The sequence below is a fragment of the Notamacropus eugenii genome, chromosome 6 (genome assembly GCF_028372415.1).
Source record: "Notamacropus eugenii isolate mMacEug1 chromosome 6, mMacEug1.pri_v2, whole genome shotgun sequence".
Lineage (NCBI taxonomy): Eukaryota > Metazoa > Chordata > Mammalia > Diprotodontia > Macropodidae > Notamacropus > Notamacropus eugenii.
The window spans coordinates 143,478,924-143,506,400 of record NC_092877.1 but is presented as its reverse complement, the minus strand read 5'-3'; the positions used below and the strand labels follow the sequence as shown (position 1 = coordinate 143,506,400).

General features: G+C 39.6%; 1 protein-coding gene across 6 annotated transcripts in view; it reads left to right on the top strand.

Moving 5' to 3' along the window:
- The window catches only part of SLC10A7 (solute carrier family 10 member 7), a 273,274-nt gene that overhangs the window by 45,471 nt on the left and 200,326 nt on the right, over positions 1–27,477 (top strand). The window contains exon 5 of one of the 6 annotated variants that reach the window (XM_072621190.1): positions 9,651–10,382. The exons of the other annotated variants lie outside the window; for them this stretch is intronic. Within the exon in view, the coding sequence (XP_072477291.1) occupies positions 9,651–9,764 (114 nt within the window). The 3' untranslated portion in view covers positions 9,765–10,382. Of the gene's footprint in view, positions 1–9,650; positions 10,383–27,477 lie in introns of those variants that run through there. 6 annotated transcript variants of the gene reach the window in all.

Sequence of the window (27,477 nt, the reverse complement as noted above, 5' to 3'; positions counted from 1 at the left end):
AAGTGAAAAACAACATACCTTGATCTGCATTCAGACTCCATCAGTTCTTTCTCTGGAAGTAAATAGTATTTTTTATCATGAGTCCTTTGGAATTATTTTAGGTCATCATATGATCTTGGAGGCAGGAACTACATGGGGAAGAACTTTCAAAGTGCTACCTAGAAGAATTTGTGTTCAATCCTAAAGGCTATCAATAGGGAAAGCTGGGAATGACCTGGGCAGACTGCTAGTTATGTCCGGAGGGCCTTACGGCCATTGTCTCACGTGGATAGTTTAATTAAGGAAGGGTTTAAAAACAGTTGAATTGAGTAGGAGAGGGTACCTCCATGACCCTTGGTATGCTCTGTAAGTATTGCCTTTTATTACTGTAACTTCCTTTATTAAAATACTTTAAAGCATCTGTGTTTTTGTTCATTGTACTCCTACAATTAACACAGCTCACAAACTTGATAATTGTATAGATGGAGTATGAGAATTGCTGTGGCTGTAAAAGGTGTCATCTTGTAGTTAGCTTCGTGATGTTTTGACTAAGCCTTATTTTTAAAAAGTAGTAATTAGTGTTTAGTTTATTAAAGTAAATGCATAAATTATAGCAAATTTTTATTTTGTGAGGAAAAAACTTGCCTCATTGGCTGAATTGTCCTGGCACAGTTATCCAGGTCTGAGAAGATTCTCTGTAAACCTTAAAGCCATATACAGAGGCCAGCCATCACTATATTATTGTTACTGTAATGATCATAGGCTTTCCAGGCTGATTAAAACATTGCTTACTGTCATGGTTCCTACATCCCAGCCAAACCAGGGTACTCGCTCGTAAGTAATATTCTGTCCTGGTATGATCTCCTACCCTTTGTGTCACCTAGGTCCTTTAGAGGAATGGCTGAAGTGCCATCACCTGCAAGACACCTTTCCTGGTTCCCCTAGTTGTTAGTGGTCCCCTCCCCCAACTTTGTATTTATTTTGTATGCCACATATTTATCTCTCTGTGAATGTATTCTATCCGCTCAGTAGAATATAAGCTCTTTGAGGGCAGGCGCCATTTTGTTTTTGTATTTGCATCCTCAGGGACTAACCCATGCCTGGCACATAGGAAGCACTTAATAAATGCTTATCTATTGGACATAGGAAGCACTTAATAAATGCTTGTCTATTGATTGAGTCTCAGTTCCTGACAGCCCTTTTATGGTGCTTCCAGGAATTCCCAATTTCTATTTTGTGAAATTTTACTCTAGGCTAAAAGGCAATGTGTTTCTTTTTTTTTTCTTTCTTGCTCTGTAAATTTTATAATAAAATAGAAACCAGCTCTTCTCTGTAGGGAAACCGAGCTAAATTGGGGTTTTTTGGACAGAGAGAAGCTTAATGGCCTGTTGATTTGAGTGAAGCTTACTGGGAGTAGAAGGGGATTGGATAAATAAGAATTAAGTCGAAGCTCCCCCCACTGGATGTTTCTGCCACGAATGGTGAATGAAAGCAGTATCATCTGATCCTGGTTCCAAATGGGATATCCTTGGTGGAAATGGATTGTGGTAACAATCACTCAGTAATATGAAAGAAGACAGTGGCCTATCTTGTTCCCCCTCTCTCTTTCTCCAAACCTTCCAGAGACAGACTGGTGTCTAGGAATTTACCTTCCACTGTCCTAGAGACATGAGACCTCTGTCCAAGTATCCAGTCAGTCTGATGCTGGCTGAATTCAAGTCCAAACTCCTCAGCACCGCATTCAGTGATCTTCACATTACATCTGCAACCTGTTTTTTCCAGGTTTATTTTTTCACTGAAATAAACTCTTATCATTCAGCCAAACTGGATTACATTCTTCTTTCTGTCAGTACCTCAGATTTTCTTCCCTTTCCCTCTTCTGTTTAATCTCTGGAATGGACCCACCTTCTACCAACCCCCCCCCCCCACACACACACACACACTTCAGCCTTTTGAAAACCTTATCTATCCTTAAGATTCATCCTTTCTTGTTCCTTCTCTAACCAAATATGACCCGCTTCTCTGCTCCTCCACTATTTTCCCTTTCTTTTATGGCCATTATAACACGTTTTCCTTCTCCATTGCTTATTTGTATAATTCGCTGCCTTCTCTGGTCAGCGAGGGCATGATCTTCTTTTGCGTCTCCTAAAGTTTAGTTTAGCATATTTAGCACAGTCTATACAGTGCTCAATGAATATTTGTTGAGATTAATTATAGAAGTAAAATAGAGCAGGTTCACTCCGGGACTCCTTCTGTTCCGGTTGGTCTGTTATGGGAGCATAAACAGCAAAGCCCCAAAAATCCAGCTTCTGATGCCTCTCAGAAAGAAAAATGGAAAGTTGGAGCAACTCTGGAATTTCTCCCTTTGAAGCAAGAGGCTGACTAAAGATTATCAAAGCTTTTCTGAGTCAGTGGTTGGAGGTGGTGTTCCGTGGTGGGAGGGTGACAGGGGTATGGTTATAGTGTAACATCTTTCCTGAGTTAGACCTTGGGTAGGAAGGGAGCCAGTAGGCAGGTGGGGTGAGAGAGGGCTAAGCTAGCCAAGAGGAAGGCTGAGGCTAATTGTAGCCCCTCCTTCTGCCTGTATTGTGCTGAGGCATGAAGGAGAATCTTGAGTCTTGACCCCTGAATCTTTCCACACAAAGCTCATGTTCTCTCAGGCAGACCTGTGGGTGAAGAAATCTAATGCAAGGAGGGAGGTAAGTAACACGAAGGAGAGATCTAGATCTGGACAAGGTGTCCTAGAAGTGTTTGAGGAGAGAGAGAAGACACTTTTGGGTGAGGGGAATCAAGGAAGACTTTCCTGGAGAGGAGGCCAGGTAGCAGGAGAAGCATTTCAGCAGAGAGGAACAGGCTGTTCATTCCAGGGATGTGTGAATTCATCAAGGTGGTGTTAGAGACATGCTTGACACTAAAAATGGATCAAGCACAATTTATTAGAGCAGAATTCAGAGAAACTGAATGCCTTGGCCAAAGTGGGCCCCCACCTTTTCAGGAGGAGGGAGCACTGAATATAGAAGTGAGATGAGCTGTATACCATTAGTTTAGGACAGATCCTCCCACCAGGAGCTGGATTGATCCATTCTCCATTAGGTCACCATCTTCTCTACATGCCCAGTATGTAACCATCCTTAGTGTGATCCCCCGCCCCCCAAGCATGCTTTAACATAGGACCCATGATCAGAAAATGGAGGTTTAATTTTATGCGGGATGTGCCTGTTTCTATGCATGAGGTTCATTGAGCAAGCCCAGTGAAGGAAAGCCTTCTCCAGGTTATTCTAGGTCATATCACCTGACTGGCTCAGGCTGGTTTCAGATCTGGGCCTTCTTATCAAAAATGTTGTGACTTTCTGAAGGCCACTGTCTGTCTCCTGATTGGTTGAGTCCACCTGCAGTCTGCTGACTTTCTTATTGTCTGACTTATTCTCAGTGACTTCATCAACTAATAACTTCTGTGGAAACTTCACTTTTTGTTGCCTCTCACAGTAGGAAGTGGAAGAGCAAGGGTCATCTGGTGGTGGTGGGAGTCAGTGCATGAAGATAAGACTTAGACTGATGCCACATTGTCAGGCTAGACAATAGGGAACTTCTGAAGAGTTTGTACTGAAGGATAGCACTGACATTAGGAAGATTATGTTCATAGCTTTGTGAAGGAGAGACTGGATATAAGGAGATCCATTAGTAGTTTAGGTGGGAGATGATTAGAACCAGGATGTAGACGGGGTAAGTGGAGGGGATTATATTATTGTAGGGAGAGAATTAGAAGGATTTGATAAGGTGGGTGGGTGGGAGTGGAGGAGGCAGGGATTTGATAGGTGCTTGGGGGTAGTAGGGGGAGATTGGGTGAGTGAGGGGTCATACATTTAGAGATCATGTATTCTCTCATTTTAAAAGCTAAGGAACCCAAGGTAAGGAGAGTTTTTGTCATGTGTCACAATCACACAGGGCACAGGGATCTTACTCTGAGTGCATACTCAGTACTATTTCATTTTACCTTGCTGTTTTGTAAAAAAACATTGCTAATGAGAGGAAGTTTAGAGGGGAATGATTTAAGGTAGATGATAAGAATTTAGTTTAGGACATGTTAAGTTTCAGGTGCCTGGTGAACCATTTGCATGGAGACATCCAGCCGATAGCTGAGATGTAGAGCTCTAGGGAGAGACCAGGGATGGATGTAGAGATTTGGGAATCATCTGCATGGAGATGGTAACTGACCCCTTGAGAGTGGATGGGTTGAAGGAGAATGTATAGAGAGGAGGTACCTCCAATGAGACCATATCAGTCATAAAGAGACATAGAAAGGAGTGGCACCTGTCTTTCATGTGAGTTCTTTAGGGTCAGTTGAATGTGTTGTCCGTGGGATTGCGCATGTGATATTTTCTGTGAAACTGATATTTGTGCTGAAATAGAGGGAATAAGTTCAGTAACATTAGAAGTCACACTAATATAGCTTTCTCAGTCTTGCCCCTGTTTTTAGCATCACTTAATCCATTTCACAGCCCTGGTTTCATGATGCACTGTGCCATGGTGCTATCCTGCTAAGTGATCAGTCTACTGGTACTTAAAAAAAAAAAAACAACCTGAATCTGAAAGGTGTATTGGCTGTGGCTAATTGGTGATGAATTAATCATTTCTGTCTTGACAGCTTATTTGAATGACCTGAAGTTAGCAGTTTGGGGGATTGAGATTTTCTTATTGAATGTCATTTTATTGCTTTTGGGGTTTAGGATTTAAAAGTGAGATTTCTCACCCTTGGCATGTATTGAGCCAGTTTTAGTAGAATAGCTGGGAATCCAGGGCAGGAAGTTTTATCTTAGAAAGTCTTTCTTTTAGGCATCACTGAATTCCTTTTTCTCGATAAGAACGGATACCTCACCCCCTCTTCCCTTATATATACATTGATTCATTGAGACAGCGTTTGTTAAAGGCCTGCTCTGTGTCAGTTACTCTGTGAGGTGCAGGGGATATGAAGACAGAAACAGACCCTGCCCTGAAGGAGCTTATGTTCTGCCTTCCTGTCTGTCCTAATGACGGTTGATATTTATACAGCTCCTTAAAGTCTGCAAAGCACTTTACATCTTTGAACCTCATGATACAACCCTGTGAGACTGATCATTGCCACTTTATAGATGAAGAGATGGAGTAACTTGTGCATGATGACACAGATAGTGTTAGTGGCAGGCTTTGAACCCAAGACTTGCTACCTCTGTCCATAGCTTTATCCACTAGGCCAGAGGTGTCCTAACTCCCTGTCAGTCCTGGACCAGGTTAAAATGTAATTGAGAAATGTTTAAGTAAAAATACAGTACAGCATGAATAATGTTAATTTGATGTTTTCTAGGGGGCAGGGATCCTCTTCTAGTTGATTTTGGCCATGATGCCTAGCTTGGACATTGTTGTCTTATGCTACCCCTCCCCCCCAACCCCCTTTCTCCAAAAGAACATGGCTGATTTGCAGACTTGAGTCTAGAATTTGTAGATGATCCCAAGGTATTTTAATCTGAAAAGCATTCATTCAACAAACATTTATGAGCAAATAATATGTGAAAACCACTGAAAGAGATACAAAGATTAATAAAATTCAGGCCTTGTCATTAAGGATCATACAGATTAATGAACTGAGCTAACTTCCTTTGGAGCCCATAACGAAAAGCTCTGAATTAGTCTTCCTGTTTGCTTAGCTTAGGAGGCAGCTAGGTGGCTCAGTGGATAAAGTGCTGGGCTTGAAGTCAGGAAGATCTGAGTTCATATCTGGCCTCAGACACTCACAAGCTGTGTGATCCTGGGCCAGTCACTTAACCCTATTTGCCTCAGTTTCCTCATGCGTAAAATGAGCTGGAGAAGGAAATGGCAACTGGCTCCAGTATCTTTGCCAAGAAAGCCCCAAATGGGTTCTTGAAAAGTTGGATGTGGATGGACAACTTATTCTAGTCAGAGGACTGAGATTGGAATCCACATTTGCCATTTAGCTGTGTAACATTGGTCCAAAGGCAGCATAGCTAGTCTTGGACTCAGGAAACCCCACCTTAGGCACTCAGAGAGCTGTGAGAGTCTTCATCTCTCCGAACCTTGATGACCATATTTGTAAACTGGGGATCACAACACCACCTACGTAACAAGATTGTTGTGAGGGTCAGATGAGATCGCTATATACTTTTAACCCCTTTCCATCCTACCAGATCTCTGACCTTTGATTTTTCCCACCTGAAAAATAGATTTACTAGTGTTTCGATCATGTTCCTCATAGTGTCATCAGGACCAAATGAAGTAATGTATACGTGAAGTATTTTGTAAACTGTAAATCGTCAGGTCATTAGATTGTCATTGTTTGCCTTGTGATCATCAGTTTTTGGAGTTCAGGCAGAAATGGCACTGAGACAAGTTGCTATCATCCTTTCATATTTAATGTTTTGTGGACTGCTGCACAAGTGAATAAAATGACTGTTTCTTGTAATGTGATAAAAACATTGGCATGTAGGCCCACCAGTAGTATCCTTGGTCTAACTCGTTAGCCTGTGAGATGATGGGAACCTTGAACCTTTTATTCTAGTAGCTTGACAGTTATGAGTATTTGCTACGGTGGTGTCTATTGAAAACTTTTATGGATCAGTGTAAAGTCTTTGAATTGTGGCCCGTAGTTCTGTTGGTTATAATGCTCTGATTTCAGGACTGTGATATTTTGAGCTCTAGATTTGTAGTATAGGGATTTGTTGTCTTTCCGTTTATGAAAAGTCGTGCATTTCTGATGTTTAATCCTGGCCACCAGGTCAGCCATGCTCGTTATTTTGTAGATGCCACATTTTTACAGATTTCGGTGGTAATACGCAGTTTCTGCCTTTTTTTCATGTAATCTAACTTAATCAACATATTCACACCCTTAAGGATAACTTATCTATAATTTCTGGTGGTGATGATTGAGACCTGACTTGCCGCTCTTCTTCCCCCCTGCTGTGATAAACACATCCACATGATTTAGCCATGGGTTGAACATTTCTTTGTCACCATGTTGTTGGGTGAATTTCTGTGATTTTTGTTCATGGAGGACCTTTCGATTACCTTCTTAGCTGTTTCATAGGCTCTGTTTAGACCATTTTCAGTGATGTTTGACCAGTGTGATAACCCAAGACTATCGAGAGCCTTTGATCTTTCTTGGTAAAGTGATACCCATTTGTACCAAAAGTAGTGTTCTCCTTATGCAGAATGGTTGATGAATGAAGTATTAGGTTTAATAGAATATTCAGTTTAATGATGGGATACCTTAAAATACCCATTTTAGAATACATTAAAATGCTTTTATTATTAAGGTTCTGCTGAATATTGTTTTAAAATCCTTTGATGATTGGGTGAGACTGAGAGTCACAGGACTGGAGCAGAAGTAGAGTCCTGTCTTTGTCCCTTACTACTTTTGGACTAAATGGACTCTAAGGTGCCTTTTCAGCTCTAAGTCTGTTGCTTTTAGAAGGTCATTTGGAGTCAGCAAGTTGTTGTTCACTTGTGTCTGAATCTTTGTGACCCAATTTGGAGTTTTCTTGGCAAGGACACTGGAGTTCTTTGCCATTTTCCTTCTCCAGCTCATTTTAAGAGATGAGAAAACTGAGGCAGACAGGGTTAAGTGATTTGTCCAGGGTCATACAGCTAGTAAGTATCTGGTGCCAGATTTGAACTCAGAGAGATGAGTCTTCCCAAATCTCAGCCCAGCACTGTGCCACCTAGCTGCCCTGTCAGGAAGACCCTGGGTTCAAATCTCTTCTCAGACCCTTATTGTCACTGTGACCCTTCTTAGAACCTTTTCCTCATGGTCAAGGTGTGGATAATAGTGGTACCTACTGAACTGGGTAGTTGTGAGAATTAAATGAGGCGCTGTTTATGAAGGCCTTTGCAAACCTTGAGGTGCTGTATAAATGTTAGTTATTATTGTTGTAAAATTCACAACATGTTATTTTTAAATGTAGCTATTTTAGCTTTTTGTTTGTTTGTTTAGACTCCTCTGGGAATCCCAGGTGAAAGCCAGTCACTTAAACATGTATTTACTGCATCCCCACTGGGTGAGAGGGATGCTGTCCTGGACCTCTGATGCTTGGCATGCAACTCCAGGTGTCCTGGGAAGTCTTTGTGAGAACCTTTCTTGGCAGTCAGCATTGCTTAGATAACCTGAGGGAGTTCTGCTGACCTCCCTTTAGAAGACAGGGTGTGATTTTCAGCAAGTGTTTTTCACCTTGGTCTTGCATCTTCTGGGAGAGGAAGGTGTTTGAAATAAAACATCTTGTTTTGTTTTTTAGTATTTCTCCCTCTTCTTACTATGTTCCCCCTCCCCTTTCCCCAGCATCTTTCTATTCTACTGGGGGAATTTTCATTAAAAAGAGAAATGCAGCTGTTTAAGATTTCCTTTCTCATGTTTATACTGTCTTAAAATTGTCTGTCTGTGTCATTAATCACCATGGAGGTAACTGGTTTCAGTAGATGTTGTTGCTAAAATGGGGAATTATGAACTCATGAGAGAGAAGACTGGATTTGAAATACAGCATATGGCAAAAGTCACCATACAGCCTCACCTTTTTATTAATGCAAAGAAAATTGAAGCATAAAACAGAAAACAAGCCATTTCTTCAAGCCAGTTGTGAACAAGGCACCTCGTTATTTTATTCAAGTACACGGTGACTTTTATTTTTCTACATACAGCAGAACAAGCTTCTCTCTGTAATGTTAGTGCCAGGAAATTTTGGAATTTCTCATTCAAATATGTATGGACAAGAAGTAGGTATTTGGCATGAAGATAGTATGACATATATATCATATATGATAGTATGATATATGTATATAATGTACATATACATATATATGTCACATAATTCCTTAAATTTTAAGAGGCAAACTCAGAAAGTTGAGAAATTGGCAACCTATCCCTCCTTGGCTTATCTTGTATTTGTGTAACTTATTTGCATAAATTGTTTCCTTGGACCTCAGAAGAGATCGATCTGGGGATTGAACAATAATCACTAAAAAAGGTATTAAAATGTTGATGATTATTTGTTGCCCTGGGAAAAATATTGATGACTGTTGTCTCTTCCCCCAAAGTGCTCTTTGTGCTGAGTCCCCTTTATTTGTTTTTAAAGCTCACACTCCTCTCTTTGGTCGCTCCTGGTATCTCAAAGGCATACTTAAAAAGAAGCCTACTTTACTCAAAATCCTTCTGGCTGATTGGCAGCCAAGGTCCTAAAAAAAAAAAATGTTACTAAGAAGAAAGAGCAGGTTAGGGGAGGGAGTTGTGATAATGGGAGCCGAGCAACTCTAGTTTGCAAATCTTGGGCATTATCCCACAATTTTGGTGTCACCTTTCAGCTGACAATTAAAATCTTTGTTTTATCAGCCATCACCCAACCCTAACAGATGGGTGCAGAAGCTATTTGATTTGTATTCCCCTCCCCCCACTCTTAACTTTTCCGGACACATTGTAATTTTCCATGATTAACATTCAGTGAATTTTTAAAGATGATTGATAGTCTTTAAAGATGGAATGTATAGATGTACATCCTATTTAAATTATTCTTGTGCAAAAAAACCCCACAGAACAGTACAGCTTCTAAGACCCCCATAGAAATTTGAAGACAATTTTGGTACTCCAGTCCACTCCAAAAAATCTGCTAATATTGTAATGTTTTTTCCCTTGCCAGGACCCTCCTTGCCTGGTGTCATTTCTTGAGCTCTCGTGGGATGAGATTAGTCTAAAACAACAAAGTAGCCAGATGTCTGGTTCTGAGAGAGTCCCAGAGGCCAGGCTACGGTAGGCAACAGAAATCGGTGGGACTGAAGATCAAAGATACCTGAGAATTACTTATGGGCACATAGTATATGTCATTCCCATTATTAACAGTCTGAGAAAAATTTGTATCCCTAATTAACCCTTTTGTTGAAGTAACCCTAATTTTTTGTAGGTTTCTTAGTACGTATTCTTTTTAGTACAATTTCTAGTGGTAGAATAACACTACCACCAATATGGATGATAACAATAATAATAAAACTCAACAACTGTACAGCCATCCAGAGAAAATGAAAAATTTTAGGGACTTGGTAAAATTTCTAAACATTTACTGTCATTCTCATCTCAAATAAGGGCATTCAGTCAATCAAGTACATATTTCATCTCTCAGATAAAAGCTTAAAAACAGTGAGTAGCCATTCCGGTGGACAACTATTTGTCACTGAATCATTGAGCCTCAGTGTTTAAATATTATTGTCACAATTTAGGTATTGTTCTTGGTAGAAGTTTTAGAGCATAACTTCCTAGTCTTCAGCTGAATTCTGATTAAATCTCAGTGAAAGGAAATTTATACCCTGTGAATGATTTCTGTCTCACCTTACAATGGTATTATTGAAATGTTCATTAAAATCTCTTTTTTTCCTCACCTGTTGGTATTATATAAGTCCATCTGTAGCTTGTATATTATCCATAATATTGGATATATGTATAAAATTTGAGGATATGAGCTATTTTCAGTTACTTTGGGTTCTAGATGTTGGAAAGCTTTTAGGATTAATTGACACCCCTGGGCATGTATAGACATCTGATTTTTGCCTTTGATGTCTTAGCCTCTAGATATAAGTATCTAGACAAAACAAAAGATGCCTCTTGACCATGGTAAATGATTTGTTTTGCACCTGGCAACATTGTGGAGTGAAATCCATGCACCATTTTTCCTGGTGTTAGAACTTATAAATCACTGGCAGCAAGGGTATCATTAGCCTCTTTTAACTCTTATGGTATGACGTTCTTTAGGTGCAACTAATCCACATACCCAAACTCTGTAAAGGTTTCTTCTGTTCTAATTGAATATATCTGTTGGCAATTCAGTCTTAAGATGTTATTATTATTGTCTAGGGGTCAAGACTAATTTTAACTTCTCTGGGGAAAGAAGCTCCAAGGAGAATTTTGCAGGGATTCATTGATTTTTTTTCTCTTTGGGTGGTGATGAATTAATTCCTAGTTTATTTTAAGCATTTAAGATGAAACAGAATTTTCCAACTGCACAAAGCACTGGAGTGGCCCCTGTACTTTTTTTTGTAGAAAAGAATTAATACAGCAATGATGGTTCATTTGTACTTTCTCTCTTCATACTTGTATGCATAGCTGGTTGTTTGTATTTTACATTGTGAACAATGCATTGTAGGCTTTTAAAAACCAGTATGGGTGCTGGCTTGCTGTTTTGAACATCAATTTCAGTGATAATAAGTACATTTTTTTAAAGCCCAAGTCTTAATCATATTCACGTCAGCAATATTCATGTCCCACAATACAAGGTAGATCAGGTTGTAGTAGGCTGTGACCTGTACTCATACTCACAAAAAGGAGGATGCCCTCCCAGGATCAGAACTTACACCAGCAGCTCCAGGCCACTATGATAATGTGAATTTTCCTTACTGCTTTCTTCTCAAAACTTTATCCTTCTAAACTTGAGATGAGAGGAAGGAAAAGCCCTAGAAAGGCAGATCTGGCTGCTGGCGACTTGCCATGAGCAACCTGTATGCTTTTGTAAATAGAAATAGATCCTGGATAGCTAGGGTCATGTTTCACATAACGTTTAGTTGTTTACAGCTGTGACCACATCTGTGTGTCTTTTTACTGTACTTGGTACTGAGTAGATACATTTTAGTCCTTCGGTGGATTTTTCTTTTTCTGATGTTCAGTGTCACTCTAGAAAATGAGAAGGAAAGGGAAAAACACGAGCTTTTCTGTTTATACCATGGAGGTTATGGACCTCAAGGCACGGTAGCTCACTGCAAAGTGTTCTGCCTTTGGAGTTAAACACGAATTTAAATGTCGGTTCTGTCACTTTACAGTCCACATGATTCATGGCAAGTTGCTACATTTCCCTGCGCTTCTTTTTCATCATCTGTAAAATGTGAATGTTGGACTTAACATCCCTTCCTACTCCAAATCTGTGAACCTATGACCTTTTTTCTCTTTCTTATTTTCTTTCTTCCCTTTTTCCTTCTTTTCCTCTCTCCCTCTCTCTTCCTTCCTTCTTTCCCTCCTTCATTTCTTTTTTCACCTTCCTTCCTTTCACATTTCTATCCCATTCCTTCTTATTTTTCATTATTATCCCTGACCCTGTCCTCCACCTTTTATCAGTCTGTTCCTCCTGTCTAGGAAGAGTCTGGATTGAAGTAGGGGTTAATTGGAAGGGACAAACCGTTAAGATCCCGTCTCTGTCTCTTCCCTTCTGCTCCCCTCCCCCCATGGAATGTCTCCTTTTGTAACCAGTTTAGGGGTCAATGATGTTAATACTAGTTCTCTGCCAACACTTCACAATGAGACTGTGCATATGATTGAATTAAGGCAGATACAAAATTTAAGTTGACTTTGTTCGTTGAAATTATGTTCCTCTAACATGCCTATTTCTCATAATAGACTTGAAAAGGCTCATGGTAGGCTAAAGTACGCTGCCATGCATTGTATGGAATTATGCTGTGGCATAAAGGATTTCATTAAAATGCACGAGTTAAAAAGAAGGATTGGCCACAGGGTGAGAATGAGGGATACTGTGGACAGCTCGTTGGCATTGTCCTGAAGTCAAGGGAAGGTGAAGAACCCTAGACTGGATGTTTATGGGAGGACACAGATAGGAGATGCGTAAGATGACCAGGCTCTGAAGAGAATTAGGGTTGTGTCCTCAGAGGAAGCTCCCACAGTGAGGAGATCCCACAGCTCCAGTGGAAGGTTTGAGTAGATTTGGTAGGGCTGGGGGCTCTTTTTCTTGAATGACTTTATTTTGAAAGGTTTCTTTGACTCTCATATTCTGCTGATTCTTATTTTGAAGTTGTTTTCTTCTTCTTTTCTAGGGTTTTTGGGCAAAAGTCCTCAGCATCTTTTTGGGTTTAGTAGAGTTGTCTTGGGTTCACTGTTGCATAAGAGACTGAGATTGCAAGGTGATTGGACCACATCTTGGGGAGGGGCAGGGTTGCAGTGCCTCTGTGTCACTTGTAGGGGGCATCCTAAAAGGACAAGTGGGGTACTTGGACCAAAGCTGATCAGTTCTTGAGCCCTTAAAACTCGCAGCAGTTTTAACAAAGTAGTGAAAAAATAAGGGGCAAAATGAGAGTCTTGATGCATGATAGAAACAGAATGTTGGGTGTTTCTGTCAAAAGAATATCCGAGCAGCTGGCAGATAGGAATCTTCCAGTGGCCTCAATTTCCCCTTTTCCATTGGAGTGCTACATGGTCAAATATGAAATGAAACTGCAACTGGTTATCAGATACTTTGAAATAATATTTGAGGAGCAGGACTTTCTAAAGATACAAGTTTTCAGTTATCTTAGCCTGGGGATTTTGCCTGAAGAAAAAAAACATATGTGCCTCAACAGCTGAAGGGCTATTCCGGGAGAAGCAGAGTCAAATGGCATCTATTTCACTGCATAAGTTTTGTGTGGCATGTGTAGCTTTATCCTTGGGAGAAGTGACATGAGCACACGCATCAGTTAGGAACGGTCTGGGCCAGGCTTATGTTATGAAGCAAAATGAGTTACCTCAGAAAATGCTTGGGTATGAAACAAAGCTCTTCTAGCTGTTCCTGCTCCTCAGTAATGTAGGTAGAGAGGATACATCTAAAAACTCTATGGAGAATTGTCTGCCTAGGAGTTGAAAGCCCATTAGAAATTAATGACCTGTGTGACCTTGCTTAAGTTACTCCACCTGTGTGGGCCGCAGCTTCCTCATTTGTAAAAGGAAGAGGTTGGATGAGGTGATCTCTCAGGTTTTTTTCAGCTCTAAATGCCAGTGATCCCATGGAAAGGACATAATGTGTGATAATAGTACAGAGCAATGGTTATATACTCAGGGGACTCAGCTTCAGATATGATTCTACTACTGACCACTTAAACATGGTCCTGGGTCACTTCCCCTCCCTGGGAGTTAATTTCCTTATCTTTGAAATAAGAGGATTGGGCTAGACTAGTGGTTCTCCAACTTTGTGGTCTCAGGATCCCTTTATGCTCTTAAAAATTATTGGAAACCCCAAAGAGCTTTTGTTTATGTGGATCTACTTACTGTATTGGAAATTAAAACTGATTGCTTTTAAAATGTTAATTTATTCATTTAAAAGTAAGAAATCTTTTTTTTGCGAGTAAAACTTTTCTGAAACAGAAAATTTTAGTAAGCAAAATAGCATTATTCTACCTTTTTTTGCAAATTTTTCTTAATGTCTGGCTTAATAGAAGATAGCTGCATCCTTATCTACTTCCTGTATTCATTATGTTATGCCATGTTATTTTGATTGAAGTATCTGAAGAAAATAGGGCCTTGCACAGATAATTCGTTTAAAAAGGAAGGACTATTTTAATACAAAAATAAGGTTTTAGTAGTATTTTGAAAATAATTTTGACCTCGAGGATCCTTGGGGTCTGTGGAATCCACTTTGAGAACCTCGGGGCTATATAGTCTCTAAAGTTTCCTCTAGCTCCTTTGCTTCTGCAAGGTAGGGAGGTGGCAAAGTGGATTAATGGGAGGGGCTTGGAGGCTTGTAGACTTGAATTTAAATCCTGACTCAGAAACTTAGTGCTTGTGTGACCCTGGGCAAGTCACTTAACTTCTGTTTGCCTGTGAAATGAGTATCATAATAGCACCTACTTCTCTAGGCTCAAAGGATTCAACATATGTGAAATACTTTTACAAACCTTAAGATGCCTTATAAATGTATTTCCTATACAGAACTGGTGGGGGGGGGGGAGAGGAAGGAGGGAGAGGGACGTTGGGGGGGTTAAAATTGGTCTGTTGTGCTCAAAGAAAAATGTATATTTCTTTAGTGTTTTTAAAAATTTACTCTCATTTTTTAAAAATGGGGATTATTTCATCTCCACAGTTTTTGTTTTTGTGGTGTTTTTTAAACTCATCCAATATCAGCATTAATGTCTTAGACCTTAAATTCAGTACTAGATAAGGATTCTTTCAGACCAACCTACAGAGGTGCTGTTACCCTGATTGGAGAAGCTGATCTTGGAATGGAAATAGTTAAAGCCCAGAGCAAAGGGAATGCTTAGATTTCCATTTTGTATCCCTGTTTTCCTTTTGTTTACCCTAAAGTATAAGTTTACCCCTTTTAGGAATTATACCAGAGTCTAGGTGACTATATATATCCTGCCACCAAGTAGCTCATGTGTGTGTGTGTGTGTGTCTGTGTGTGGTTGTTTTTTTAATCAAAAATCACATTTCAGTTTTTAATGACCCAGAAGATGCATTATGTTTCGTCAAATCATGAGAATTTATTTATAAAGAGATTTGGAATCCCCAAAAGGTCAGAAAGGGGATTATAATTTTGCTGTTTAACGCACATATAAGCATTAATATTTATAATTGAGTTTAATATTTTGTATTTACAGTTCCATCAATGTGTAATGTAATAGAGTGTATTTTCAGAAACCATGAAATAGCCCAGACTTGACCCACAGAAGAAGACAAATTATTATTATTTTTCCTGTTCTTTTTATATTTTCCCCAGATTGCTTTGTAAAGGGTGTAGTAAGCAAATTCCACCATGCTGGGGGTATCTGTCCTCTGTCTTGTATGTCCAGTAGTTGGCCAAAGAGCTGATATGTTACCCAGTTGTCAGCTTCATCTGTTGATGGAGTGCCAAAGTAGGTGTTGCTCAGCCAACAGAAGTAACTCTGATGGGGAAATCTGTGTTATTTGTTGGACATAGCCCTTGTTATTTACTTTTTACCTAATTATTTGAATGCACATAAAATGTATTAGATTGATTTCCTTAAATAATAATGTTAGTTCCGTAACATTTAATATTCATAGAAATGTTAGATAAATGCATTTTTGCTAGGCTAAAGGATTCATTTTTTATTAAAATATGTACAAAACCAAGACATAACTTGCTTCTAGAAAATCATTTTTTGGGAAGTATGTGAGCAGTTGAAAAGGTTTCCTTAATAATTAGCCACTCTCATGCTTTTAAATAGCTTAGTTTTGTGTAGTGCCAAAAGCTCTTATTTTACTTGGAATATATTGTTAGTTATGTACCTTCTTCATGTGAATGAACTCTCTTTTTAAGGGAATATGGGCTAAGGAGTTTGTGACTACTGAGTTGGTGTAATTTGGTGAGCTGAATTTGATTTCAGAATGCCTCCTGGTAGTATTTTAAGGATCTTATGTAATGTGTAGTAAATAAAGCCACTTTTAAATGACTGGTTCTCTTGTCTTTACCTTATTTGCTATGGACAGTGGCTTGTGTAGCGTTGGGGGTTGGGGAGACAGATACAGTGAATCAGAGACTCTCTTAACTGAGCGGTATTGAAATTGAGCCTTATGGAGGACAGACCACAGTGAGAGCTAAGGGGAAAGGGGAGGGGGAGATCCTTGTGCTGTAGCCAGCATCTTTTCTTTGAAATGGAAGACATCACAATGATAAAAGGATCATGGGATATTTGTTAAGTGAAGGTTGAGAGGACCCTTAATGAGTCAATGGTGAGATGGCATGGCGTTGGTTTATCTTTTGTTAGCTCATCTTTCAGCCAATGGTAATGATTCACTCAGTTTCCAAACCAGTGTGCACAAAAGCATGTGCTACATGTGGACAGCCCCTTAAAACTGGCTCTGTTTAGGTTAGAATAATTATCAGGGTTTGAGAAACCACCAGTATGGGCTGTTGTTTTTTTTCCCTTCCCTCTCCCTTTTTTTCTTCCTCCCCAGAGGAAACAGTGATGGCCACTTCCCTTACCCTCTTATTGATTGAGATACCTCCAAAAACCAGCTGCCCAGACCATTAGTTTGACCAGCCTGTGTTTTTCTGTGTTTGGAATGCCTATCGCCGCCTCGTCCTCTGGCCTTCAGACAAACTCGACTTTCAGAAGTTAAAAGGCAGTAAGTCAATCCCTTGGAAACGATGCAGAGACGTAGATTCGAATCATAAATAAGGAAACGCATTGAGTACATTAAACAGACATAGAGAAATGGATTTCTGTCTTTTGTAGTAAGGTAATTGGGCACCACAGCTTGGCAGGAGCTGCTGCTATCGAGCCGCCTCTATCTGCCACCGGTTGATAGGCAGGTGATAAGGCAGCTTCCACCAGGGTCTGCACAGGAGGCCTACCTAATATGCTGTCTGCCCTAAGGGCCTATGGGAACACAGTTGGATTATTATGTTAATGCATGAGCCTCCTGCCCTCTTCCTATCCCAGCTGGGTTCCCTGTTGTTAGGGCCTGCTTTGCACTGACAGTGGAGTAATATGCTTCATGATTGAAAGGGCAAAGGGGTTTGGGGAAAAAAAAGAATAAGACTGCACAGATATGCAAATGTGGGAAGGAAGTCTGGAGGAAGATTTTTACTAGAGGGAGAGGGGAGAAAGTTTATGAGGAAGGATGTAATCTAAGTCTCTGAACTGGACTCTGTATATAGTTCATTTCTTAATTAATTTCTTGGTAGGCAGACTTTCCCACCACCAGTAGAAGGGCTGCTGAAGGGCTTACCAAAGCAGGCGTTTAGGCTGATTTATTTTAAACTAAGGTGCAGTAATGCATCGGTACCTGTGTACAGTGCTGACAGCAGGGTATTTTTCAAAACCTTCATCACTCTTTCAGAATCTACATTTGCTTCTTACCCTGTATTTTGCAGTAGAATTAAAAAAAAAAAGATAGGCAGGGTTGTATTAAATTTTTTTTAAAGCCATATTTAACAACATCTCCTCCTCCCTTCCCTTTTTAAAATACAGGCTTTGAGATACAATTTGAACTTGTCGTTTAGGACAGGAATACTTTCTGAAGATGGCTTCTTAAGTGGGAGTTCAGTTCCCAGTGGGGTGCTGTTTTATGTTCAGACTACTTTTTGATAGGCTGATTCTTGGTACTTTGGTGGAAGTCTAGCAAGACAATTGTGCTACGTGGAACGTCTTCCCCAGGAGATTTTCCCTTCTTCTACCAGATCTCCCAAACAGCACCTACCATGAACTCTCCTAGGAAGATGGTAGCAAGATGTATTGATATATTAATGAACGATCTGGTTAAAAGTCTTCTCATTTAGAATGGTAGGAGATGCTTGCATGTGGTTAGTTTTAAATTCTGAACCTCACTTCAAGTACTTAGTAATGTGTTATTTAAGAAATGAGTGTCTTCAGAAAGCAGGTAAACATACACTGGCCTTGTAACAGAATGATCTTTGGAGAAGAGCCTAGATTTTCCTATGGGGTAAGATTGGTTTATGATTTGACTTGGTAATACATGGATTTCACTCTTCTTTTGGAAACCTACATGTCTCCTAGAAACGCTACATGCAGAAAAAGCATGTGAGAATGTGAGTTTCATTCCCCAGTGCTGTCATTTAAAACTATATTATACAATGGGGCATTTTCCCCCCATTGGAACTTTGAAGATTGACTGTATTTTTCATGGATCAAACTAACATGGCATTCTTTCTTCGGTGCCAAGTTTCCTTTAGACTAGATTTGGCAGTTACATACTTCTTTATATTGTACATGATTGCTTCATGCTGTGGCAGATAGCTTTATTGGGAGATTATGGATGAGAGTTGGGGAGGCATGGTTAGGATGTGGTCTTCATTGTTAAATGGTCATTGGGACACTTGAGTGTGATCAGATCATATGGTCACAGATTTAGATCTGGAAGAGAACTTCTTAAAAGGTCTCTAATCCAACCTTCTTATTTTACAGATGAGGAAACTGAGATCTAGAGAAATTCAGATAGGTAGTAATTAAGTAATAAACCTTGGGTCAAATAGGTAGTAATTAAGTAAACTCAAGTCTTCTGACTCCAAACCTAGTACCTTTATCCATAGCATCACCGTTTCCTGAGTATGTCCCTATTAAGTGGTTGCTACTTTCACATCTATATCTTCAGCAGTTATCTGTTTACCTCAAATTTGAGTCTTCCTTGGACGCTTAATAATTACTTTAGGTTATAGATGAGCATCAGCATTGTTATGTGGCAGAGTTTTATTTTGTTTATTCTCTGCTTCAGTAGGCATAATCTCAGCAAACGGAGAGGAGAAATTATGGAAAGAATGTCATCGGACCTGAGTTAGAATCCTGGCTCTGACTGACCATCCTTAAGCCCGGTGGGAGCTGAAGTAGATTTTTAACCTCAACAGGCTTCTACATGAGGGAGTTGGATTGAATGACCTCTAAGGTCCCTTCAGTCTTAGATCTGTGCTCCCAAAGAGAGGATGAGTCATGTACACTCCAAAATGTGTTGGTTATATTTCACCGTGGACCCTGCCTTGCTGCATTGTCCCTTACAGTCTGTCAACTGTAGACTTAGAAGAGAAATGTGTATATATGCTACAGTAAGAAAAATCACATTATTTGTTTTTCCCTTTGATCAGTCTGGCAGTAAGACAGATTTTGTCACCAGACTGTGGAGTTTTGTGTGATGTTTTTTGTTTAAGACCACCTAAGCTAGTAAAAGTTAGGGTAGCACTATGAAGTTTATGCAGTTTTTTTGAATAACTTTCAAGGAAAAATTAAAATTATGGTTTTGTCTGTGGAATATTTCAAGCCATTTCTATGGGATTTTGGTAGGGAGAACAGTTGATTTTGTCTTGTACTTACATTTTTTTCTGCCCTAAAAAAAAAGTCAAATCTTAATTTCAGTCCCTTGAGTTCCATAATAAAGTCTTCAGTAGTATACGTTTTTTATTAAACATCTTTTTTTTGAACTCCAATTTGCATTTCAGATAATATAACAAAATGTATGTATTTCAAATATTCATTGCATAATTGTGATTAGAGCATGTAATCCCTCAAAAGATGTTAATTGCAATTTAAATTTACGTTGAATTTAATTAAGTGAGTTGGGGATTCAAAAATAGATGTAAGGAGTAGTTAAGGGAATAAATTTTATAGAAAAGCTGTGAAGCTCTTGTGATTTTACGGCCAGAAGGAAGGGGAAAAAATGGAAAGAGGAGAAGAGACAGGTTAAAAGCCAAACACAGAATTATAGCTTGAACGTCTCCAAAAAATTTAAATTATACTGACAATATAAGTCATGAATTTAGTCTAAAATGAAATTTAAATATCCTTGATTATGTCTTGAGGCATTTTCAAATTTATAGTAACATGTTCTGATATGAGAGGCTTTTGAATTTTTTTAAAGATAGTTTTTATATGTATACATATTTTTTGAAAATAGTTTATATATGTATACCTGTACACATATATCTTGTTTATATATATGTAGATATCTTAAAAATTTTTTATGTTTTGTTTTTATATCATCTTTCTTTCTAATATGTTCCTCCCACAACTCCCACCCCTTCTTAGAGAGCCATCCCTTATAACAAAGGAAAAAAAATCATTTCAACAAAAGTCACTAATAAACCAGTCAAGTCTGGCTGTGCATTCTGTGTTCTACCCTGTAGCCCCTGTCTTGGCAAAGAATAGATTCATGGAGAATAAGTGGCTTACGTTTAAGTAGCTAATTTTTTATTCTACGAATCCTTCGCATATTCATATTATTAATAATAGTGATAATAGATGACATTTACAAAGTATATTAAGGTTTACAAATAAAAAGTAGTTATTAGAGAGCTGGAAGGGAAATCTGCTCCTGAAAAGGAATAATTAAAAGTTCCAACTATGTTTTAGAGCAGAGGTGTCAAAATAGGCAGCCAGGAGGTTGAATTGTGCCCTGAACCAGATTAATATGTAATTGAGTAATATTTAACAAAATAGATAAAAATACAATAGAACATAGATATGTTGTTTTCTTTCTAAAGCATAGACCTTTAAAACTCTTTTTTTTTTGGTTCTAAAGTCTCTCTCTTCCCCTACCCCTTCCCTCACCCGATGAGAAGGCAAGAAAAACAAAAAAACCTATCCCAAATGTGGGTGTGCATGTGTATGCACAGAGAAAGAGTGTGTCACGTAAAACAAATTTCCACGTTAGCCATCTTCTCCACTCCATGCCCCCAAAATAGGCCAGTGGAAGAAAAAAGAAAAATAAACCATGTGCACTCTGAGTTCATTAGCTCTCTCTGGAGGTGGATAGTATATTTCATCATGAGCCCTTTGGAGTTGTGGTGGGTCACTGTTTGCTGTTACTGTATCTACTGTTCTCCGGGTTCTGCTTGCTGCACTTTGCATCGGTTTATGCCAGTCTTCCCAGGTTTTTCTGAAACCACTCCTCTTCATCATTTCTTACAGCACAGAAGCATTCCGTCATACTCATACACCGTAATAGTGCGTGCTTTTCTAAGTCAGCAGGTGGCCAGAAGGGATCCTCGTATATGTTTAGCAGCCCCCATTTTGGTTTGGGTTTGACACCACCGTTGTAGTGCTAAAATCCAATTTCTTAGATTTCTTTTGAAAGTGTAGGAAATGTTTTGTTTCTCTCTTCACCCATCTCTGACTACAGGTGAACTCTCTGGAGGACTCCATTTAAAACATGGATTAGGTCCTAGCATTATAGATGTAGAGCTAGGAGAGACCTTAGAAGTCATTTGTTCCCAGGTTTCTTACCCTGGGGTCCTTAGCTACTGTAATGGTCCCTGTATAGATTTCAAGAGGTCCATGAACTTGGCTGGGAAAAAAAGAAAAAAAAAAAACCTTATACCTTAATTTTCATTAACCTTTGGTTTCCTTTGTAATCCCATGTATTTTATTTTAAACTTTTAAAAAATGTTATTTTAAGAGCTGATCTAATTCAACTCCCTCATTGTAATAATGAAGAAATTGATATTGGGAAAATTAAGCAGCTTTTAAGATCACACAGGTAGTGAGTGACCTAGCAAAGACCAGGTTCTCCAGCTCCCAAACCCAGTATCCTTCTCTACTGAACCATAGGTGGTAATAGCATTGGGACCTGAAACTAGTTCTCTTTTTCACAGGATGAAAAGGATAGGAGAGGTTTTAGATTCTCACTGGTGTAGGAACTACACACTCTATTGAGAAATTCCAGACCTGTCAAAGTAGTAAGTGTTTTTCATAAGTCTGTGTGCTGTTGTTTGTCCTTCATTCTCAAAGAGGACCAGTGACATCACGGGTGACGTCTTGACTTGTGTGTAAATTAGATTTAAATGAGGCAGAGTTACACACAATGACCAGCCTCACTCTTTCCTGAGTCATCCGATTCCAGTGGCTAGACAGAAGTCAAGACAACTCATGATGGGCTGGATGCAGTGAATATCCTTGGTGTCTTTAATGCCTGGCTGGGGTCTGAGCACTCCACAGCATCTGCTTCAGCTGCCTTTGTGGCCATTGGAACAAATTGTTCTCATCTGCCCATTCTACCAGGGAAAACGTACACATGAGTAGGGGTAGGCATCCCCCTGACTTACCAACGATTTTAGTTACCCTCAACCTGTTTCAGCCCATTTGCCAAGATGGTTTACTGGGGTGTGGCCACCACACATGCTGCAACTTCTTGGAGTCACAGGTGAGAATTGGATAAATCGGTAGCCACCAAAGGTCGACAGGCAGCCCTGAAAAGGGCTTTGCAAGCCTTCACACCAGAGGTGCTACTCCTCCTGAACACCCCAAACACCTCATAGTGACATTGGACCTATGTAAAGTAATGAAACTCAATTTCATGATAGTTTTTCTAGGTATTATTTAATAATAATAACATTCCAAAAATATTTTTAAATGAGAAAAGAAACTATTTGTATAAAAATATTTATAACTGCTCTTTTTTGTGGTGGCAAAGAATTGGAAATTGAGAGGATGCCCATCAATTGGAGAATGGCTGAATACGTTGTGGTATATGATTGAGGTGGAATATTATTGTACTACAAGAAATATTGAGTAGACAGACTTCAGAAAAATCTGGGGAGACTTAGATGAACTGATGCAGAGTGAAGTGAGCAGAACCAGGAGAACATCATACGCAGTACTAGCGGTCTTGTATGATAATCAGTTGTGAATAATCCAAGACAGTTCCAAAGGACTCATGATGAAAAATGCTCTCTACTTCCAGAGAAAGAACTGATGAAATCTGAATGTAGATCGAAGCATACTATTTTTCACTTTATTTTTTTTGTGTTTTTTTTGGGGGGGGGGATTTTTTTTTTTTTTGGTCTCTGTTTTCTTTCATGACATGACTATTATGGAAATAAACAAGAAATTATAATAATAGCTAGCATATATAGAGAGCTTTAAATGGAATAGCCCTTAGAGGTCTTCTAGGCTAGCTACTTATGTTTTATAGTTGAGAAAACTGAGGCCTAGAGAAGAAAAGAATTTCCATGGTCCCATAGGAAGTAGGAGAGCCTGAATGTGGAACCATCCATAGTCTCCAACTCCAAATCCGTTGTTCTTTCCCTTGAATTAGTGTCTTGTCTTTTATGAAGTCAATTTCTATTACTTTGGGCGTCCTGCTTTGTGTGTGTGTCTTCCCCCAGCAGAATGTAATAGTTTGAATGCCAGGGCTGCTTTTCACTTTTGTGCTTGTATCCCTAAAGCCCATCACAGTTCCTACTGCAGAGTAGGTGTTTAATAAATGTTTGCTGAATTGGTTTGATTCCATTTACATAACAAGATTTTAACATCCTACCCCCCTGTAGCCCAAGATGATGTTGTATGGTGCCTCATTTCCCCCAAGTATATGCCATATTCCAGGCTTATGCATGATGATTAACATTTTATTTTGCCTCCTGCTTAGGTGTCTTCTGCTCTAAAGGTAGCTTGGTCCACAATTGTAAAGCTAGTAATCACAAAAATGACAAGGAATGGGCAGAGTTGTCTGTTTCAGCACCCCTTCTCTCTGTCCCTTCCCATTCACCCTCCACAAACAAAATGATACCAGTTTTGGAATGGGATCTAAAGAGCAACATTGGAAAAGAGCCCCTGCTCCCTTATTCCTGTTGAATAGGAAAATAATACACTTTGGAGCCGCTGAATACATTGTTTAGCTAGAGCTCTGATTGCTTTCTAGATGATGTCTTCATAAGAGTTTGGGGACAAGACCTGTAAGTGTCTTTTATCACAGCTTAACATCTCTGAGAGTTTGAGAGGCTGTTGTTACACTGTATCCTTCTGAGACTATCTTCTCAGGTGGTTTTTTTAGAGAAAGTCACTGATAGATAGAAAACGTTTGACCAGAAGGAAGCCTCAGGTTGGGCAGAGTTGGTCAGAGGGGCCCTTAATTAAATCATCTCTTGGTAGCCCATTACTTGTGGTGATACAGTTCCTTGGCCTACTAAGCAAATCTGTGCTCGGTCACAAACAGAAGAATTCACTTAAAAATTTAAAAAGAGGCCCAGAATCAAAAAAGGATAAAGTTTTGAGGCATTTCTCATCCCTCCTTCCTCTCTGACTAGTTTTCCTCCTTTTAGAGAAATTCTTTATGAAATGCCCTTTTCACATTTGTGTCCGTGTGTATGTGCGTGTGTGTGTGTCTCCCCGTCCATTTCTCATGGATCTGTTTTATGTACATGTCTCTGTCCCCGCCAGATTTTAAGTTCTTTGAGAGTAGGGAATCACTTTGTCGCAGTCTTTGTATCCTCAGCTCCCAGAGCAAGGCCTAGCCCATTGTAGGCATTTAGTAAGTGTTTGTGGATCAATAATGGTAAAGACCCTGGATCAGAGCCAAAGGACTTGAGCTTCAGTCAGGGCTCTGCCAATTGTTACTTCTGTGATTTGGAACAAGTCATAATCCCCTTCCCCAAATGGGGTTAGATTAGGGGATAAAGAAAGGAAGCAAGGAAGATGAGAGAGTTGAGATAGATGGATAGAGATATCTACGTAGGTAGATAGATAAAAGACGGAGGATAGCGTGAACATTTATGTAAAACATTCTGAAAACCTTAAAGCACTATATGATTGGTATTAGCATTATTTGCTTACTACGCTGTCCCGGGGCAGACTCCCAAGTTGACTTGGAGGAAGATGGCCAGGGTGCAGACAGCATGGTTTGGAAATAGTGGGGGGGAAGTAAAGCGGAGGCCTGGGATTTGACCCAAGTCACTGAACTCCAAATCCACTTTTTTTTTTTCATGAGACCATGGCTATATCTGAACTTTGTAGTTTACTTCAATGAAAAATAGCTCTTATTTCATTTGTATTTGATTGCCTTTAAAAATATGTGTTGTTTCAGATTTTGTTAAAACTTTTTAATAAAGAGGAAACATGTGTGCAGCATGAATTCACCTGTCTTGAGCATTCCTTCTTAGTATCGTTTGATGTCTCTGGCTCCATCAGTGCGAGGGTTCCCTGTATGGAATCTTCCCCTACCTGGAAGCAACCTGGTAACGAGTCTGTGGCCTAGAAGATCCCCTGGAGGTGCTGAGAAGGGGTCACACAGCCCGCATGGATTGGAGGTGGTACTCGAAGGCTGGGCTCTTCATCTCTGCCTGACTTTCACTGGCCTCCTTCAAGTCCCAAGTAAAGCCCTCCCTTCTTCGGGACGCCGTCTCCCCTCTGTTGATTATCTCTCTTTTGTGCACAGTTGTTGATGTGATGTTCTTTCCATTAGACTGAATTCCTCCTGCCATTCTTTGTCTAACTAGCTCGGCAGAGTGCCAGCAGCACACAGGTGCTCAGGTCTCCCTCACTAGCTCTTGTCTACACCACCCTGTCTCTCCAGCGTCTACACCACCCTGTCTCTCCAGTGTCTACTTTTACAAAGTAACTGTACAAAAAGTTGAACAGAACGGTGCCCAAATCTGGCTAAGATTCACGGTTTCCTCTTGACTTGTCTTTTCCTGGTGGTCTTGTTGTTTTAGTAGCGCTCACTTTTTCTCAAGAAGAGGCTTCTGTAAAATCCCTTAGAACCTTAGAGGAAACCTTATTCAGACAAAGACCGTATACATTTTGTTATATTTTTGTTCTCACGTGCTAATTTATTGACAGATTCTTATTGAGATGATAATCTTTTGTTGCCCTCAGTTATTCTTCATAATTTTATTCCCTTATTAATTCAAAGTCCCAACACCATTTTAACACTTGATTTTTTTCAATGAATAAAAATCTATTTTCTTTCTCTCTTTACTGTTGACACCTCTGATCTAGTCCAACTCTGCTTTTACTAGTGAGGCAAATGAAATCTAATATTTTGGGTTATAGTTAACAGGATTTTAAAATGTAAAGAAATGAAAAAAATCTTGTCTAAGTCATTTTTATAAGTGAGGAAACAGACCTAGCATTTTGGATTGTGGTTCAGAGGATTTTAGGATTGAAAGCTGTCTTAGATGCCATTTAGTCCAACTCCTTATCTTACGACTGGGGAAATATCACATTTTAAAACTAAATCTGTATGCTGCCTGCAGGGAATTAGGGACCCTGTTCCTATTTGAGTTTGACACCACAAATGTAGACAATTTGAACTTTAGAACAGCCTGTTAAGAGATTATCTCTGTCTCTGAAAAATACTAGGAAGTCACCTGTCTTGAATAGTTGAAGTGTAGTCGTTTTTGGAGGCTGAGGGCTGAAGCGGATGGTCACAGAGGTCCATGTAAGTTCAATGATTCTATTCTCAGTTATTTTCCAGAAGATGACGGGAAAGCTATTTTTACTGTTAATGAAAAGCTGATGAGAGAGTTATTGCTCAGGGATTGATCTGTTACTCTCTTAAGAAGCTCGGAGGTCTCAGACCTCATGGATGGCTAAATAGCATAGAGTTAGGTCACTGCGTTCTACCAACAGTTGGAGGAAATATGGAATATTTCAGCAGAGATTATCCGATTTGCAAGTGTCCGGTTGTGAGCTACTACCCCTTCCACTCAGTTTTTTAAAAGCATATTTTGGGAGAATCTCCCTGCAGAAGCTCTCATTAATATGCAAGATGAATCTGGTAATGTAGGTTACGTGTCAACTTTAGACGGAGCTTCAGTCACAAACCAGCAGGATGCTTAGTGTGCATCATGGCTCCTGCTAACAAACTGGGGGAGAAACGCCCTTCAAAGGAATGTCCAGCTGCAGATCCCGATCTGGAAGTGCTCGTGGTTTTCCCTCCTGTTTTTACGGGCTGTGAGCCGCGCTGCTTTAGGGGCAGCCTCAGTGTCTGCACAGCCACATACACGCTCACCCAAGAACCCCATTTGTGTACCACAAACAAGTTTTAAAGCTTTTTAAATTCTGGGCCTATAACTTCATCAGTTTGGGAATTCCCTACGTTCGTGGAGAACTAAGCAGAGAAACAATTTATCTATAACCTACAATTTAGAAAATTCCTGAGGGAAGTGAAGGTTTAAATGACTTGCCAGGTGGACAGAGATTAAATGACTCTCCCAGGGTCACATGGCTAAAGTATCTGAGCCTGGATTTGAACTCAGGTCTTCCTGACTCCAGGCCCATCTCTCCATCTACTGTGCTCCCTAGATGCCAAGGGCTAAACAGCTCCTTGTGTGTCAGAAGCAGGACTCATACCCATAATCTTCCCAGAGTGCCTTTATGCACTATTAAGAACTAGACTTTATTTTACTGGGTGACATTTTGTCAGTAGCTGCAGATGGTTTAACTTGACTCTGCATTGAGAACTACATGTTAAACCTAACAGAAAAACAAAGATTTTCTATTCTGGATCAGATATTTAGTTCCCCAAAGCTTACTGTTGTC